A 16,833-nucleotide genomic window follows, 5' to 3' on the forward strand; every position below is an offset into this window, starting at 1 on the left:
TCGTGGCCCTTTGCAAGATTAACAATTGCATTACGTGCATGTGCCGATTTGAAAAATGGGCACACAAACACCCATGGGCTGAAGGCTCCAGATAACTGTCACTATAGAGAAATGGAGTAGAAAGCAAATGAAAATAACAAGCGAAAAAGAAAAAGGAAAAGAAAAAAAAGAGGAAAAGACTTTGAAGGCGCTTTTTCCATAGGAAAAAAATATTTTATTTTTTTAAGAACAAATTCAGTTTTGAAACAGACGTGGAATGTGACCTCACGGATTTTGTTTCTGGGAGCTGACTGCAATGTGGAAGTAAAGCATACTGAAAACCTATGACAGGCTATTAAAACGAAGAAAAGAAAAAAATATTTATAACTCAAGCATAATACTGTGTTACTTACAAATTGGACAACGAAATTTTAAATAAATATCCATGGTACATAATTACGGCACAAATATGCAGCAATTTGGCAACCTTTTATACCATTTTTTCCTCATTACAGTGCAAAGGGGGAATGACACTGCCGTTTAACAAGCTGTAGCTAAATACATTGCAAAATTCAGATTTTATACAAAACATCTTGCTTAGACTTTATAAAAAACCAACATTGCTCTATGTACACAATCTGGGTAAGAAAAGCCATTTCTGTCTTGTTTTCATGTGTATTTTTATTAAAAAGGTGAATAAGGCTACTGTAACACCCCAAATCCATATACAGTAAAATCTGAACCTATTTACAGCATCTTCACTTAAACATTATGGTGCAAATTCCAAAGTCAGGTGACTAGGGATGATAATACAAGCAAGGCATTTACAGTAACTTTCCAAAGCTGAACCAACTTCAAATAAAGGGACAGTTGGTAGATTGTCATATTCTGCACCAGACACAAAACAGACGCACAGAACACTTTTCAACTGGTTGCAGGTAACTCTTCATCAAATCATCTGATTTTTCACAGTTTAGCATATAACCAAAATGTAGCCAACCGATGAGACACACATTTGATTTCATTAAAATCAGACTATTTCCCATGTTTCCCCTTCTTGCCCCTCTCTCCCCCATCCTCAAGGTTACTTTTTGATGGCTTACAAGAAAATCTTGTATGGATGCACGGAAAGGAGAGGGTAGGGTGATGGAAAGAATCACATATGTACTGTGGCTGGTCGCCATGGCAACCCTCCACAGAACTATGATATAGATATATATAATATATATTGTAGATATATATTATACATATATGTACACGTGTATACCACTCACCCACTCATACAGACACACACGCACTTTGGACCAACATCATTTTCAGGTTCAGGAAATAGAGAAGGAATGATTTCTGTGACAACTCATTTTTGCAGGTACTCACTGGAGGTTTGAGAACCTTAAAATGCTGTTGCTACATTTTTTTTCCTCCCAATTCAGAAAGCAAAATGTTACCATGGTAACGGGACTATGTTAAAGATGTCTATTTTGCATAGCACATAAAAAGTAGGTTTCCTGTTTACTCGTTTTGTTTCCCAGAAGGGAGGGGGTGGGGAAAGGAAGAGGGAGGGGGCTGGAACCAAACTGGCCACCACAGCCCCTGCTCCCCGGGACCTGGTGGGTTTCAGCGAACACTTCAGCCAGTAAGGCAAGGGGAAAACACAACACAGACACGAAATGCCGGGACATCTTGCCACGGTTCAATATGTGGTGCGGTCACATCCATTTCCTGGTGTTTGGGGCTTGCATTTCCTAGTCTAGGTTCCGTGAGATGCCTTCAGAGGACTGGGTTATTTTTGCATTTACTCTCGTTATTGTTATTTTGGGAGGGATGTTGTTTTTCCCAGAAGTAGCTGTCCAATTTTTCTTTTTTAAGCATGGAGCACTGGGACCACGCAGTTGCCACGAGTGAATTTCACATCCTCTGGCGTGATTTGTGTGCAATCTTAAAATATATATTAGTAAAAATCTTTTGCTTTCTATCCCTTGTGTTCTATATACCTATTATAAATACGTGCTATCTTCCTTTTCCCCCTTGACATCATTTATTTCCGTTTTAAGGACTTGAAGAGGTTTGCCATGTGCTTCACCTAGACACAGAGCAGCTGCGCTGGGGCCACGCTCAGTATCACCCCCCACCCCCAGCCGGCACAGCCAGGACAAGGACAGCACCACCATAAACCCAAGTGTTAGGGGGCTTGATGGGGGAGGGGCGGGGAATCTGACCTACCTTTTATATAAGAGAATGCCTCAATAACATCAATGATGATGGACTTACAGCCTGTTTGACCTTTGGCTTTTCAACTTCTAGGTCAGATTTGGCTCTCTGCTATTCTCCTAAATGCTTTCCCTGTGTTTAATAAAATGTGATCAGTATAGCAGCTGAGTCTGCTTTAAACATCATCCAAAGCAGACCGACTCTCCCACAGCCTCAAAGCTGTACGTCTTATTGCCAGTACCACAACAGTCCTGCCCAAATCTGTCATCAGTGGCCCACTTGTCCCCTCCCTCCAGGCCTGTTCCTCTACCAACAATGACCCTTTGTTCTCCCCATTGAAGAGGAACTGTTTTGCCTGCACATTGCCATTTGATCAGAGCGGATTCCTTCAAAGGCACCCTACCCCACTGCGTGTGTTGTTGTGTCTCCTACTCGCCTCTTAAAATCTCAGCCAAACCAAAGTGCTGTGCTACCTAATTGGGTCTACACCCCCTCCTCCGGACTCTCTGCTTCAGAGGCAGTGGCGGCTAACTGCATTTGCAGACAGCTCTTTCCCCCTGGCCCACCCCCGGCCACGAACTCCTCGTCTTCCAGGGCTCACAGCCCAGCCTGGCGTCTGGTTGGGAGGCTCCTTGTTAGCAAACACAATTTCTAGAAGTGTGTTACTGATTCCACTGTAGCTGTGGTTGCAGGTGAGGGGGGCAAGAGACCCCAAACATGAGTGTTCCAGCGGTGATGCAGGGTGTGGAGGGCCAGGTGCTCCCCTGCCAAGTGTGGCAGGGCAGCAGGGGTGGGCCGCAGCGTGGGCTGGAAGCCTCCCCCAGCCAGAGGTCTGTGTAACAAGTCCGGGCGCTCCTCAGGAGGGGCACCCCAGGCCAAGGACAGCACTTCCGGGCGTGGCAGGGCCCCAGGGACACCTGTCTGCCCCCCACCCAGGCTCACCCACCCACCACTCGGCCCCCACCCCCCCACCTGGCCCCCCAACCCTCCCGCACCAGCTCCCCCCCGGCCTGAGTGACTGCAGCGCATGGCTTGGAGGTGGAGGGGCGGGAGGCGAGCTCCTGCAGTCCCGGCGGCAGGGGCACCTTCTCTGCCCGGCTCCCAGCGGCCCGGGAGCGTCCGTCTCCACCGCAGCGGCTGGGGCGCTACACACCAGGTAAGCTGTCCAACTCAACAGGGCTCTTCCGAGGAGACGCAGCGTCCCCCCCACCCCTGCTGCACTCCAGTCCAGGCGAGGCACGGGGGTCCTCACGCCCTCCTCGGGCAACAGCGGGACGGCAGGTTTCCTCCGGGAAAGCCAAGGCACCGCCGAGTCTCAGACCTTGTAGTAAATGTTGGCTGGGCTCTGGGGAGGCATCTCCTGGACTATGTACACTGGGTGCCCGTAGTCCCCGCTGACCTTCTCGTAGTGGGGACAGAACACACTGTCCGCAGTCCGCAGCGGGATGATAATGTCACTGGGCTCAGAGCCATTGTTGTTGCCACCGCGCTTGGGCGTGGCCAGCGTGCTGAGTGACAGGGTGGCCGTGTGCTGCGGTGAGTGCTTCCGGTGTCTCCGCCGGTACTTGAGCAGGAGCACTACCAGCGTGATGATGATGACGATGAAGATGATGCATCCTGAAGCAATCCCTGCGAATAAGGCCACTTCGGAACCCAGGATATTGTTCCCGGAATGTCCGGCACTGCTGCCGTCGGTGCTGGAACCTGGCGGACAGGGAGAGACAGGAGCAGAGTGGTGACTGGCGGCCCTGAGCAAGGCCACACCACAGGTGCCAGCGGCTGCCAGACCCCAACAACACCCGGGACCGGTGGCAGAAGGCAACCCCGGGTCGTGTGCCAGCTGCTCCCGACCACATGGGTTATTGGTCATCCACTGCAGAGACGGGGCTGTGACGTTGCCTGGGGCCTTGTCTTGGGGCCCAGGCCGCAGGGACCACATCAGTGACACAGGAAGGCAGTGGTGGCAGTCTCCCCCCGGCACTGGCTTCGTGGGAATCTCAAACTGCCTGTTTTCTAAAGACAAACCCTGCCCACTGGCACCCTGGCCCAGGAACGCCGAGGGGAGTGCTGGGGCCTGGGAAGACGTTCAACTCGTAACTCGTTTGTATTATTTGATTTACACCTAAAATATATTTGGAAGGCAGCAGAAACGCTCACACTGAACAGGCTGCCAACCCAAATGTTAAGCATGAAAAAATTGCCTGGCATCATTATATTATCCATTTATCAGTTTGTCACAAGAATTTGACACATCTTGTCACTGAAAGTTAGAAATAACAACTCCCCTCCTTGACGCTTGGGAAGAGGGGGATATATCGCTGCAGATGCTAAATTCACACGACGACCAACCGGGCGCACAGATCCCTGATATAAAACTGCTGACGTCTGCCCAGCAACCACCCCATAAAAATTTCATTAGCATGGAAACAAATACATAGCTATCTGCTCAAGGACTGTTAAGAAAATGAAGTTCGACGACAGCCAACTCTATCTGGTATTCTCTAAACTTTGGCCAAGGGATCCGTCTGGTGTTTTATTTTACACCGAAAAGGTGAAAAAAATTTCAATGATAACCACCTGAAAAACACGGCATGATGCAATATTTTAAGATGCTGCCACCTAAAATGTAGGAGAGGATCAATTGGGTTCTTTTGGGATTAGATATAATTAGATGAGGGATTAAGACATTAATTATATATACATTAACATTGGCTTTAAGCTAGTGTTGCAACCAGCACGATTAAGTGTCACCAATAAAAGTAACTTTGGTCTCAATGAGTGGTGCTCATAATTGGCACTGACATCTAATGAATTCTACTCTTCTGAATGCCAACCTTTCATGGGAATGAGTTATTCTGTTCTTACTGAGTAGTTAATAACAACTTACTAACAACTAACTGAGAACAAAGATTACCGACTTTGGAAACTACAAGTTAATCCCACTGGCATCCCAAGTGCTCAGACGCTGTCCTTCCTCTTAAGACATGAGGCGCAGGGGACACCCAGACCTATCCACACACACTCATGCTACTATACCTGGATTTGGTTTGACAAAGGGACTTGTTGTTGAACTTCTTCCATTTGTACCGGCTTCTAGTTCTGGGCGTCGTGTTGGATCATTATGCCTGGCTGACCCAGCGGAACTTGCATCTATATGAGAAAGAATAGATTACTTACAGCCCAGGGACATCTAATGAGATCTAGCTCTAAGAGCTGCTGGATATAGATATCAAGAGGCATAAATAGCAATGAACGTAAGATTCTTTATGCAAAGTACTGTGACATACAAGAATATAATTTTCCTTTTAAAACAAAACGGTTATACTAGTTATTTCAGAGGTTTAGATTGTGAGGCCATCTGTGCAAACTATAGGGATTCTTGCATTTGGCAGGCAGAGCATTGCAGATGACATTTCAATTTAAACGAGCAAGTTGATTGACTACTATACCAATTTCTAATTAGAAGAATAATTCTGCACAATAGGTTATCTGTATGTGAAAAGGCTCTGTGGACTAAAGTCTTCTGTAGTCAAGATGCAAAAATGGGCAAAATGGCAGAAACTTAGCTTTCATTCTGGATATCTTAATTGTTGAACCAAAGAGATGTTTCACTTTTAAGAAGAAAAAAAGTGTATATATACAGATACACATATAAGCAATGGACATCATACCTAGCTGACCTTAGTTTTTAGAGGAATCTCCAATAAAAGAAGTTTGTTACACTGACTTGAGGCAGTCTGTCAGTGGCTCAAGGTACAGAGAGAGGTCTGCTTTCAAAACTAAGCTATGAGTGAGTGAAGGCAGGCATTAACAGCATTGGTGCCACACTCGCTGGGGGCTGAACCAGATTACAGTGGCTTCATGAAGCAGCAGATGGTCTTTACCTTGTCCAACTTTCATGAGGATCTTCATGGCTCTTGTCTGGCACACCCCTCCCTCCTGGTTATCCAGGCCCTCCAAAGACCCATTTGATGTAGCTGATTAAAAATAAAATGGACAAAACAAAAAAATAAAGAAAAATCAGGAAATCAATAAGCCAAGTTTACATGAACATGAAATGTCTGAAAACAATTTGAAAAATAAGAATTCACTCTTAGTCACAAGTTTTCTGAAAGTATGGAATGCTGAAAGCCAAACATAAAAAAAAAATAAAAGAAAGAAAAATGGGTATTGTCAACACTGCTGCACATATGCTATCTGGTTTCAAGTTCACTTCAGTGCTTTCTCCTTCCTTCAGAACCCACTGATTTAGTATTAGTCCATACATAAAAGGGACAGCATCTTCCAAAAAGCTTACTATTTCGGAGTCCAAGTCAGAAGAGCAAAACAGTTAACACAGTCACTTTAAAACGTAATAATCATCCCACAACACCTGTTTCCTCGACTACAGATTTCCTGCTTCAAGAACAATTAGCTCGATGCTCCCTGTTTGCCAAGCATCCAAGTTGGGTAAACACTAAAAGAGGAGACTCCCCTACTTCCCCCTTCCTTCTTTCCCCAGCCTGTCTCGAAATGAAGAAGTATGCTAGTATTCAGGTCTTCAAATTCTGAGGTTTTCCTCCATTCTTCTGTACTCGACCAGAAATAGCAAGTGTGTTCTTATTACCAAGATGGACCTTGGTCAATCTCTCAAGCAGGCCATCCGTTGCAGAACAACGTGGTGGACCCAGGGGACTGCACACATCCTCTGCTCTGTCAGGGCCTGGTGACAACCTGGGGTATGTGGGGAGGATGTCCCCCAGCCACCTGCCTCCTGTTCAGCTTGATCGGCTTCCCACTTCAAGGGGATGGGGGTAGGGGCAAGGAGGAGGAGGAGGAGGAAGGACAGAGCACTGACCACTTTCAGTACTTTCTGAAAAACAGAGTATGCTCTGCTCTACTTAAACACGCTGCTGTTCTGTCTCCTTAGGACAGTGCATCCTCTGAATGGTAACTAAAGCTGTAAAAAGACAGGCTGAGGAAGAGGATTTGAGTTATGGGTCAAGTTCCAGAAGAGAAAAGAAGGTGGAGAGTGCTAGACATTTTCATTCCTCCAAAGTTCAAGGGGCAAGGAACAGAAGTGTTTCATATACATTTCTGCAGTGTAAGTCATTTTCTGCTTTGATTATCAAAGGTCTGTCTACTAACACTGTACTTTTCAAGGCACAGAAACAAGGACAGAATTTCTGGTAAAAATAAATCCAAGACATTCTTTTAATGGGCTGTTTTCCAAATGGCAAACAAGGACTACATGCACACAGAGGAATATGCATGCTCCAGATAATTATATTAGCTGCAAAATAAGGCACTTACTTGTCTTTGTATTGAGTTACCAACTTTTACTTTCACTGTTTTCCTTCAAAAACAATGGCTGCTGGTTGTGCATATAAATATCTCTTTGCTTATCTGAGTGTTTCCTTAGAAGTTTATAGTCTTACAACCATACCTCACTTCTGCTGATGCTGGCACTGCTTCTCCGGGAAAATAGGCAGCATTTGCCATAGTAATTTCTTGGGTAAAAAGTAGACAGTATCTTCTGGTAGACTGTTGAGAAAACGTCTGGACGAGGAGTGAAATACCTAAAAACTTCATACGCCTCAGTGAATCTAATAAAAAGCAAAAAACTTTTCTTCTTCTCCGTTTCTCCCTCTGCTTTCCCTATAGTTTCCTCTCCTCCTAAAGGCAGAAAACAGTGTGGCTATCTAGGACCAGGCACTATTTTGGGAGCAGTGACAGAGTCCTGCTATAATCTTCACTTAATTATTTAAAGTTTTCTCAGTTGATCTGTCTCAGAAATGAGGATATGTTTTCATGCAGAAAAACACAGAAAGCTGAGGTCTTTATTTGGTCCATGGCTTCAAAAGTTTCATTTACCTAATTCAAATGGAATCTCAATGTTTTCTAAGTCATATGCACATCAATGTGCCCACATGCAAAAGTGCCCTCAAATGCACAGTTATAGGACTTAACTTTTTCTGGCAACAGCTTAAAAAGATGTTATAAATAAGATCTAAAGGGTGGTGCACAGAAAAAGGGGAGGGTTCAGGTTTATCTTAACCTGGAGATAATAAGGTCAAAGACTAAGATCTAAAAGGAAAATAAAGAATGCATGAGTATCAGAACAGAGCAGACATGGTAAAGAACAGTCACCTGGGATTAGAATTCAAAAGTGCTGACTGCTTCTCCTTCGTCAGTTTAGAAGCAAGCACAAGAGGTGCATGTCATTTGGGTGATTTTTTTTTTTCTTTTCATTTTAATTGGTAGGTCAATGCCCTTTCTGAGTAGCAATTCTTCCACATAGAGCTCCTTTTGGTTTACCGTAAGTGCTGTCCAAATGACCCCCAAATGTAAAGAGCTCCCAAGTATTCAAATTAAATTGCAATCTATTAATTTAGCACCCAGAGACTATGAGATGGTAGGAGGGAAATTGTGTAGCAGAATGAACCTGCTTTGCATCTTTAACAGGTGAAACATTTTTATTCCTGGGGGTAGGGGTGGGGGGAAGCCTTCTGGCCCTGAGTTGCACAGAGAAAAATGGAAGGCTATGCCTTTGCAGGGTTCTTGGACTACAGAGGCCACTGCTGGTTGAGAGGGAGATGGGGGTGGTGGGAGGAGGGCAGGCCAAGAGGCAGGAGGCTGTGATGTGCATTCCAGACTCTGCTTCATTCCCCCTTTCAATCAGCTTGGGAGCGGCAAAGGTTACTGGAAGATATTGAAAAATTCATAATGTTCACATAGCATCCCCAATACCTGGTTAAGAAGGGGATAAACTATAAAATACAGCTAGATGTTCTGTCATGAAAGATTTTTGCCCTGCCCTACGTTAGGATGACCTGAGCGGTCACAGAAAACCCCCTCTTTGAGATGTCAGCAACCAAAGGAAACTCCCGAAAGTAAACTTCATAGCAAGCACAAAACAACTGAGAGTGACTTGAACTTCTTTTATTTTTGATCCCATAATGAAAATTAACCTCACTCTTCCCTCTTAATCTCATCAGAGAGTGTGGTTCTCATCCTGGAGGTCTCCCTGTCCCTGCCTTGAGCAAGGACGCTGACAAGTGTCCCATCCTGACTGCAACTCCTTATGACAGTGAGCTTTGAAACAAAGCCACAAGATGAACACTCTGATTTCTGCCATAACACCCAGTCGCCAAGAAGCTTTAAAAAAGGCTTAGCAGCTGACTTTGAAACACAACAAGGAATTGCTAATGCTTGAGGATAAAAATCTATTTCCATTTCAAAAAAAACAATGTTGCAGTATTTTTATTGTTGATTAAATATATTAGGAATTTTTAATTTAGAGAAAGAGTAAAAATAGTTACACCTCATTATACTTAGTTTTTCTTTTTATCTACCAGCATTATCTAATGCTCCCACAATTACAGTATTACAAATGGATGAGATTGCATTTATTTAGAAACAGAAAAACATAACACTGTTATACCTAAGCTTTTAGTGCCCAGACATTTATCCCCCTTTGGCCTAGAGAAAAAAAAAGACTTTGTAAATTAAAAATTACTAGAGAAGTTTCTCCATCTAGTTAGAAAATAGGTTTAATAAAGATACATGGGCATTTTATGGCTTGCTTTTAAAAGCTTCTGCTTTGGGGATCTAATTGCATGTAGTAAGTATACTGAAATCACTAGATTGCTCCCCTGGGGCCTGATTTCCAGTGGCTGGAGATCATTGCTCAGCAAAAAAGTACCCTGAGTTCACACTGCCTAAAAGTTTTTCACGTCTGCAAACTGCACCAGCCAACATCTGTGGTTTCCCATGAATTTGCGGGTCTGACTCACTGACATTTGTATGTTGGTTATTGGAGTAGGAAAAAGAGAACCAGTGAATAAAACTGACTAAAGGGGCAAGAATCTTCTGACTGTGTTTTCTAGACTGTGCCCACAGAGAGGAAGTAATAGCACATTTTAACATGGCTTCATCTGATGGCTATTGCCCTGCACCCCAGGGGGCTGCACGGCAGCATCAGATTCTGCCTGTTTTGGGTCTATCACATCGGTAACACTGTGATCAGATAGAGAACTTGCTGCTGGGTTTGTGCCGATATATGAGCTTCATTCACAAAGAGGTCAGGAATGAGGGCAGCCCAAAGAAATTCTCCAGGATAATATAGAGCATCACACTATGAAGGAAAATTCTTGGTTATGCTAGAAAGGATGAAAGACATACTCATGCTATGGAGGATTATTTCAAATTATTTTACAATGTAGCTTATTAGATGGGACTGGCAGGTACCCCCCCCCCCCCCAAGGATGGGGTAGATGATTGACTGACACTCAAAAGCAAGTATTTTTTATCTATTTCATCAAAGCAGTCGACCAAAGACAGACAGGTAATAAGCATATAGGTCAGGAAAGCCAGAGTTCAGTTGCCTAATAAGTATAAAAACCATAATTTATATAAGTTACATGGGGCATATTCGCTCTTATTTGATTATGAAATAAATAGCATTTTCATGACCATTCTCTATGCCCATCATCCTCTCTGTACTGTTCTCTTCCACCATGTCATGATATGCTGGCCCTCCTCTAATTTTGATTTCTTAGGGCCAGTCTTCCTACACATCTCTCTTCTTAAGCTCAACACGGACTCAGAAGAACCAGAAGCTTACTATCTGACAAACAGAGGAACTAAAGGAAGCAGAATCAAGTGAAAAACATGGACAGTGAAGCCATGACATTCAAATAAATACGGCACACAAACCAGGTTACTGCTTTCTACCAGGGCTAGCAACTCTCTGAGTGTCTAAAGGAAAAAAAAAAAAGGTAGAATGAGATCTGTAAGCTGGAAAACAAGGAGCCTGATAAAAATATCATCAGTTACTGTGAACATACAACCCAGGAAACTACCATCTATCTACTTAACACCATGACATCAATTCAGATTCACAATGTGTACCTTGGAAATAGGGATCCAATCTCTAGATCTCAATGCAGATTTTAATGCCTCAAGTCTGATGAGCATCCTTTCAGATACTGAGGAGAAAAATTCCAAACATGGAGATGATAATGTTCACTGAATGCCAAAAATGATTGCCTTTTTTCTGTAATTAATAAAACTTCTGAAACAGAAATAGTTGTATAATGTGCCAGAAGGAGGAAGAAAAATTCACTTCTTCTAACTTCTTTTTATGTATTTTTCTTTAGGATTTATAGTGTAAGAGATGAGGAATGTGTCATTGTGAGTTTCCAAGGGCCTTGTTATTTTCGTTTGGCAGAATGTTCAAAAAAATTCAGCATTATTTCAAAGCACGTGGCATCTCATCCCATAATACCAAATTTGCCTTATCTTTGCTATATAAACACTTCTTAAAATGGCCTCCATTTGAAAAAGGAAAAATGCAAAGGAAGATATTTTCAAAGTGAAATATATATCCACAAAAGCGTTTTGTTTTTGATTTGTTTTAATCTCTACTTGACGAGATAGCTCTCGCTGGCATTTGATTAACTGATTTTAGTGTGTGGGGAACAGGCCACAGTTAAAATACCGTCTAAGTGAGTGGGGAGGTAGGATGTGTGTATTTCTCACCCAAGGAAACATTTCTCCAGTATCATAAGAAGAATCACTTGAATTAAAACCACATAACTATGGTTGTGTTTTGAAATTTTAAAGCAGTAAATCATGCATTAAGAATTAATAACTGGCTTAGCCCCAGTGACTTCTACACAACACAATTAATTAGTTTCTCTGCTAGACAGAACGATTTGGAAAAATGATTTTAAAAATAGAGTCAAAATTTAGACCTTCTCTGTTGCATCCTGCCTTTAAAATATGAGTAAAGATACCAGGTATCAAATATAAATGGATGCTCTTGAATAAAATAGTATAATTTTATTTCCTCTGTTTCAAATGTTCATCATGAACAATGATAGGATATTCTCTTGGCAGCTCAGAAATAAGAGGAGTTTTAACAACCTTGAACAGTTTAGTCAACTGTCTTTGTGCATTTGCTAAAAGACGTAAGGACACATATTGCTTTGCTACATTTTATATTAATTTTGGGGGGAGACAGAGGGAGATAAAAGAGGACACTATGTGGAACTGCCAGTATATTCACTGTATCTCGTATTTCATATGTCACATGAGACTTGGACATCCAGGGAGGCCAGCCTATTGAGAGAATAGTAACAATATAAAGTCATAGTCACCACATCTAGAATATAAATTCTCTCACTCCTTCCTCATAAAATCTTTTAACCATTAAGAACTATATACAAAGATCAAGTTAGTGACAATCATTAAAGATTCTAAGAGCCATAGTTACCTTTGATAACACAGTCATGAAGAGTCCCTGATTACATACAACCAGACTGAAAAGGATGAAGGGAGAAGCAGTGACTGAGTGTGTTTGTGTGTGTGTGTGTGTGTGTGTGTGTGTGTGTGTTGGGGGGGCGTGTGTGTGCGTGTACACATAGGGGGGTGTATGTCAATGAAAGAAATACCCTCCAGGCTCCAGCAGTGCACTGACATTTTTCTGAGAGAGATCAAACAGTCCTAGCAATAAATTACCAGTCCCTCTTTTCTTTTGCTAGAGGCACGCTAACCACATGAGATTGATTATGGAGTGGTTTACTCTATTTCCCCTGAAAATATTGCTTGCAACACCTTAGTGTCCTGATTTTTAATGAATTCTGCGGAGGGAAAACATCCCTTTCTAAGTCTAAGATCTCACGGCTAAAAGTTAGGATGATTTATGCAGGTGGAATCTTTTATCAGGTAAAAAAATTTTCAATAAGATCTCATAAAAAAAGTTTTCATCTACTATGCTTTAAGGGAATTTATCTTATTGTCACAGCAATGCAGACAAAATTAACATCCTGAGGATGCACTAGGCAACAGTAAAGGAACAATTACCTTTATGCATGAAACTCAACCCTACTATGGGCCAAAATATACTAAAAGGAATTCTGTTTTTAAAAAAATAGGTGGGCAGATGACCACTTCAATAGAATGACCAATCTCATGTTTAAAAAAAAAAAATCATGGCAAAAATGATGTAAGAGTTCTAAAGATAAAGCGTTATTCTCTATTGTAATCAGCCTTACGTAAGCATTCAGATTTGGAAGACTGAGACTTCCTGGTCAAGGGAGGGTGATACTATCTCATGGAAACATTTTGAACCATGAAGAAGCATGAATTGGAGTGAATTATTTCTAGCACACAATCCACCACCCACTCTCCCTGGTTTTTAACAGTCCTAATCATTAAAGTATCTGTGAGGAGACATGGAAATGTCTAGATAGCAAAGGGTCGGAGTAAAAAGCTCATGGCGGGGAGGGCGCCCATCGCACAACTTCTTGCTCATTCCACTGTCACTAATCGCATGCAATGATATAAATGGCCCAGTAATTGGAAGTCGGCAGTACCGAAGTGGAAAACAGCCATCTGAGGCAGAGTTCATCTCTGGGTGGTAAGACTTCACTAGTGACTGAATTAATGTTTGCTGACAGTTTCGAATATAACACTGGGAAGGAGAAAATGCTCCACTCTCCATGGCATAAGAGTTTAGATGGACATGATGTTATTTGCTTTGACCATCCAGAGACCAGTGGTAACCCCAATAAAATGCCCTGTCTGAATTTGCCCTACACATGAACCTTATTCCATTCAGGGGACATGTTCTATACTCTAGGAATCCAGAGCAATTTTCCACATGTTTGCTTCAATAAAAGAATACCTTCATCTCCTGGTTGAACATCAGGAACAATGAAATTGGGCTACTTCACTAATGCAAAAGCCATTTTCAAAGCAGAAGTCTCATTAGTAACACACAGCCTGGTTCCCTCTGTAACGTCATAAATTATGATCCTGCCAGAGGTGCTGTCTGCCTGCCCATTCACCCATCCACCTACCTGCCCGCTCATCCATCCATCCATCCATCCATCCATACATCTCAACTGTAGCACTTGTATTTGAGACTAAGGAAATCTGAATTCTCATTGCCTCAGTTTGTATATTTGAGAAATTTACGATTTTTTAAATTTTGGTATTTAGTAACTTACCATGGAGGGGCTTGAAAGGATAACATTTTTAGAACCCCAGTAGCATAGTCTCATTGAGAAATGGAATTGATGAAAAGATCTAACAATAAAGAGGAAGTGTGGAAGACCTGACACACTGTTTACAACCACTTTTCCCCAGTGGCCTTTTCTCCTTTCTTCCTGCTCTGTAGGATTTTTTTTCTTTCTTTTTTAAAAAAGTATTTTACTTATTTATTCATGAGAGACACACATAGAGAGGCAGAGACATAGGCAGAGAAGCAGGCTTCCTGTGGCGAGCCCGATGCGGGACTTGACCACAGGACCCCGGGATCATGACCTGAACCAAAGGCAGATGCTCAACCACTGAGCCACCCAGATGCCCCTCCATAGGATTTTCTTAATTCAACTCTGGGGCCAACGTCTGAAGTTAGTTCTAGGTTAAAGGATATAAAACAGGGCGCAGGCCCAACATGTTTGAACAAGCACAGAGATCACTGGGTGTCTCAGTCGTGTGGGCTTCTGTGTACTGCTGTGTATGTGCTGTGTGTACACGTAACACTCTGCTGTCACTGTGTACAAAGCATGCATGCCTGCCAACTCCCTCGAGGTACTATACCAGCCACGTGATGGAACACATATGTTTGACCTTTTGTCTCACGAGGTATGCATCTGCATGCTTGCTGACCCTGGAGCACTGTCACAGACTAAAGATGCTGCTCTAATGGTCTCATAGCTCTGGCTTGAGTCTTGACTCCTGCATTTATTTCATGGCTGTGTGAACCAGACGTACATGTAGGAACCACTCAGACTTTCTAGTTCTTGTTTTCTTCACATTGACAAAAATTTCTCTACCACCCATTCTTGAGGCTGCAAAGTGACACACAGTATGTGAGGCCATAGCACTTCCCTTTAAGTGATACCTAGCCTGGGAGCTCAGAATTTTAGGAACAAATGTGTGACTCTTAAGGATCACACAAATATGTTTTCTCAGTGATCTTTTTAGGTCTGTCTCATGCCTTTCGGCTATTTTTTTTATAGTGCTTTATTTTGCTTAAGTTTTGATCTTCAAGGTGAATTTTTAAAGGCTATTAAGAAAGAAACTTGCTCTTTCTCATTCTCCAGAATTACTTGATTATTTATAAGGCTAAATGAACTTTTAAAAGGCTATAAATATGGGCACTAGTGATATGAACATGTATTTTATGTAATTGTAAGGGTAGTTTTATTCTGGGAAATTCCTAAAGAATACCCTTTTTTTTTTCCTCCCCTAAGTAATCTATCTTCATGTCTCATCTCCTCTTGCTTTGCTATTATTTGGTCCAGGTTTTAAGTCTTTCCTCTCCTTTGTCTTCCCTTTAAGAATTAGTCCTCTTATTCTTTCCTCAGTGATTTTGGGTAATAAGGAAGAATGTTCACAGGACTCTGTGTCTCACTTTAAGTGAGGTAAGCTGTCACTACTGCCTGGGTGACACCACTGGATGTGAAGAGAGTCTCATTCTATGAGAGCCACATCCTTATATAGCCAGAGTGACCGATCAGGGATAGATATCCCAATGGCCATGACCCCATCAGGATTGTGAGCTAGAAGTTTCTCATTTCTCACTACAATCTCCAACTAAGCAGAAGCCGAGACTTTATAACTTTCGTGTAAAGAATGTGAGCTCTATTGATAGGACATTCAACCAGGAATCTTATCGATACACTCTGGAAGAGCCTTCAGTACAGAGGAGGATTTCACATTATGTTAAAAAATAATAGAAACAACGCTTCTAATGATCAGACTAATGAAAGGTTCTTTCCCAGCTAGTCTCAGTGACAAGGCAACCCTGACACACTTTTCTCCACTACATTAGGATGATGCTGAAATTATCAATAAAAATACAGTGTTTCCTTTGTGTGCTGGGGAAGTGAGAAAAAGCCCTGGCAAGGTTGGGGAAATGACAAATGGGGAAATGATTATATGTACAGAACACTCTTCCCGATCTGTCTCTTTTGGGTCTTAAAGAGGAACTGTTAACAAGCTCAGGCAATTCCACCAACAAAAAGATACATAAATGCATGTTTCTTGGTAAAGGAAGCCCAAGGACAAAAGAACTTTTATAACACTCCAAGAAGACAAAGAGAAGAGATCTTATAATTAAGTTATGCAGCATTACTGAAACTTGTAAACTCTCTCGAGTTTCATTTTATGGACTGTTCGCAAATAAATTATGCTTTGCGAGTACATCATCCCCGCCCGCTAGCTTGCAGGAAGGCATTGCTTTGCCCTTGGTCTTTTGCATCGCACACTCTGCTCCAAGGAAACCCCTTGGGTGTACTAATTAGGAGCCAACTTTGGAAATGAGCACTTTACATGTATCACCCATTTAAACCCCTATCAACCTATAAAAGCAGGGAATGTCACCATCCCCAGTTTACAGATGAAGAGATCAAGGCAGAGACCGGCAAAGTTACTTTTGAAGGGCATTCAAGAAACCCAGATCTTCTGGACTCCAGACGCCCACCTACCACACTGATTTGTTGCTCTAAGTATTGTGTATAGATAATCCTCCAAACACCCAAGTCTCTGATGGATGTTTTATTAAAGATGACAGCTGTAGGTTGGATATAAAAATGTGTTTAAACACTGGAATTTGGCAATCATATACAAGGTATAAGACATAAATCC

The 16,833-nt window shown here is 42.3% G+C and overlaps 1 protein-coding gene across 2 annotated transcripts in view; it reads right to left on the reverse strand.

The window, feature by feature from the left end:
- Window positions 1–3,075: 3,075 nt before the first annotated feature.
- Window positions 3,076–16,833, reverse strand: part of EFNB2 (ephrin B2) — a 42,307-nt gene continuing 28,549 nt past the window's right edge. Inside the window, exons 3-5 of one of the 2 annotated variants that reach the window (XM_026008878.2) lie at window positions 6,075–6,167; window positions 5,227–5,340; window positions 3,076–3,894 (exon numbers count right to left, since the gene is read on the reverse strand). In XM_026008878.2, coding sequence (XP_025864663.1) covers window positions 3,506–3,894; window positions 5,227–5,340; window positions 6,075–6,167 — 596 coding nt within the window. In that variant the 3' untranslated portion in view covers window positions 3,076–3,505. The remainder of the gene's footprint in view (window positions 3,895–5,226; window positions 5,341–6,074; window positions 6,168–16,833) is intronic. The other variant, XM_072760983.1, reaches the window with a different exon arrangement.

The sequence above is a fragment of the Vulpes vulpes genome, chromosome 6 (genome assembly GCF_048418805.1).
Source record: "Vulpes vulpes isolate BD-2025 chromosome 6, VulVul3, whole genome shotgun sequence".
Classification (NCBI taxonomy): domain Eukaryota; kingdom Metazoa; phylum Chordata; class Mammalia; order Carnivora; family Canidae; genus Vulpes; species Vulpes vulpes.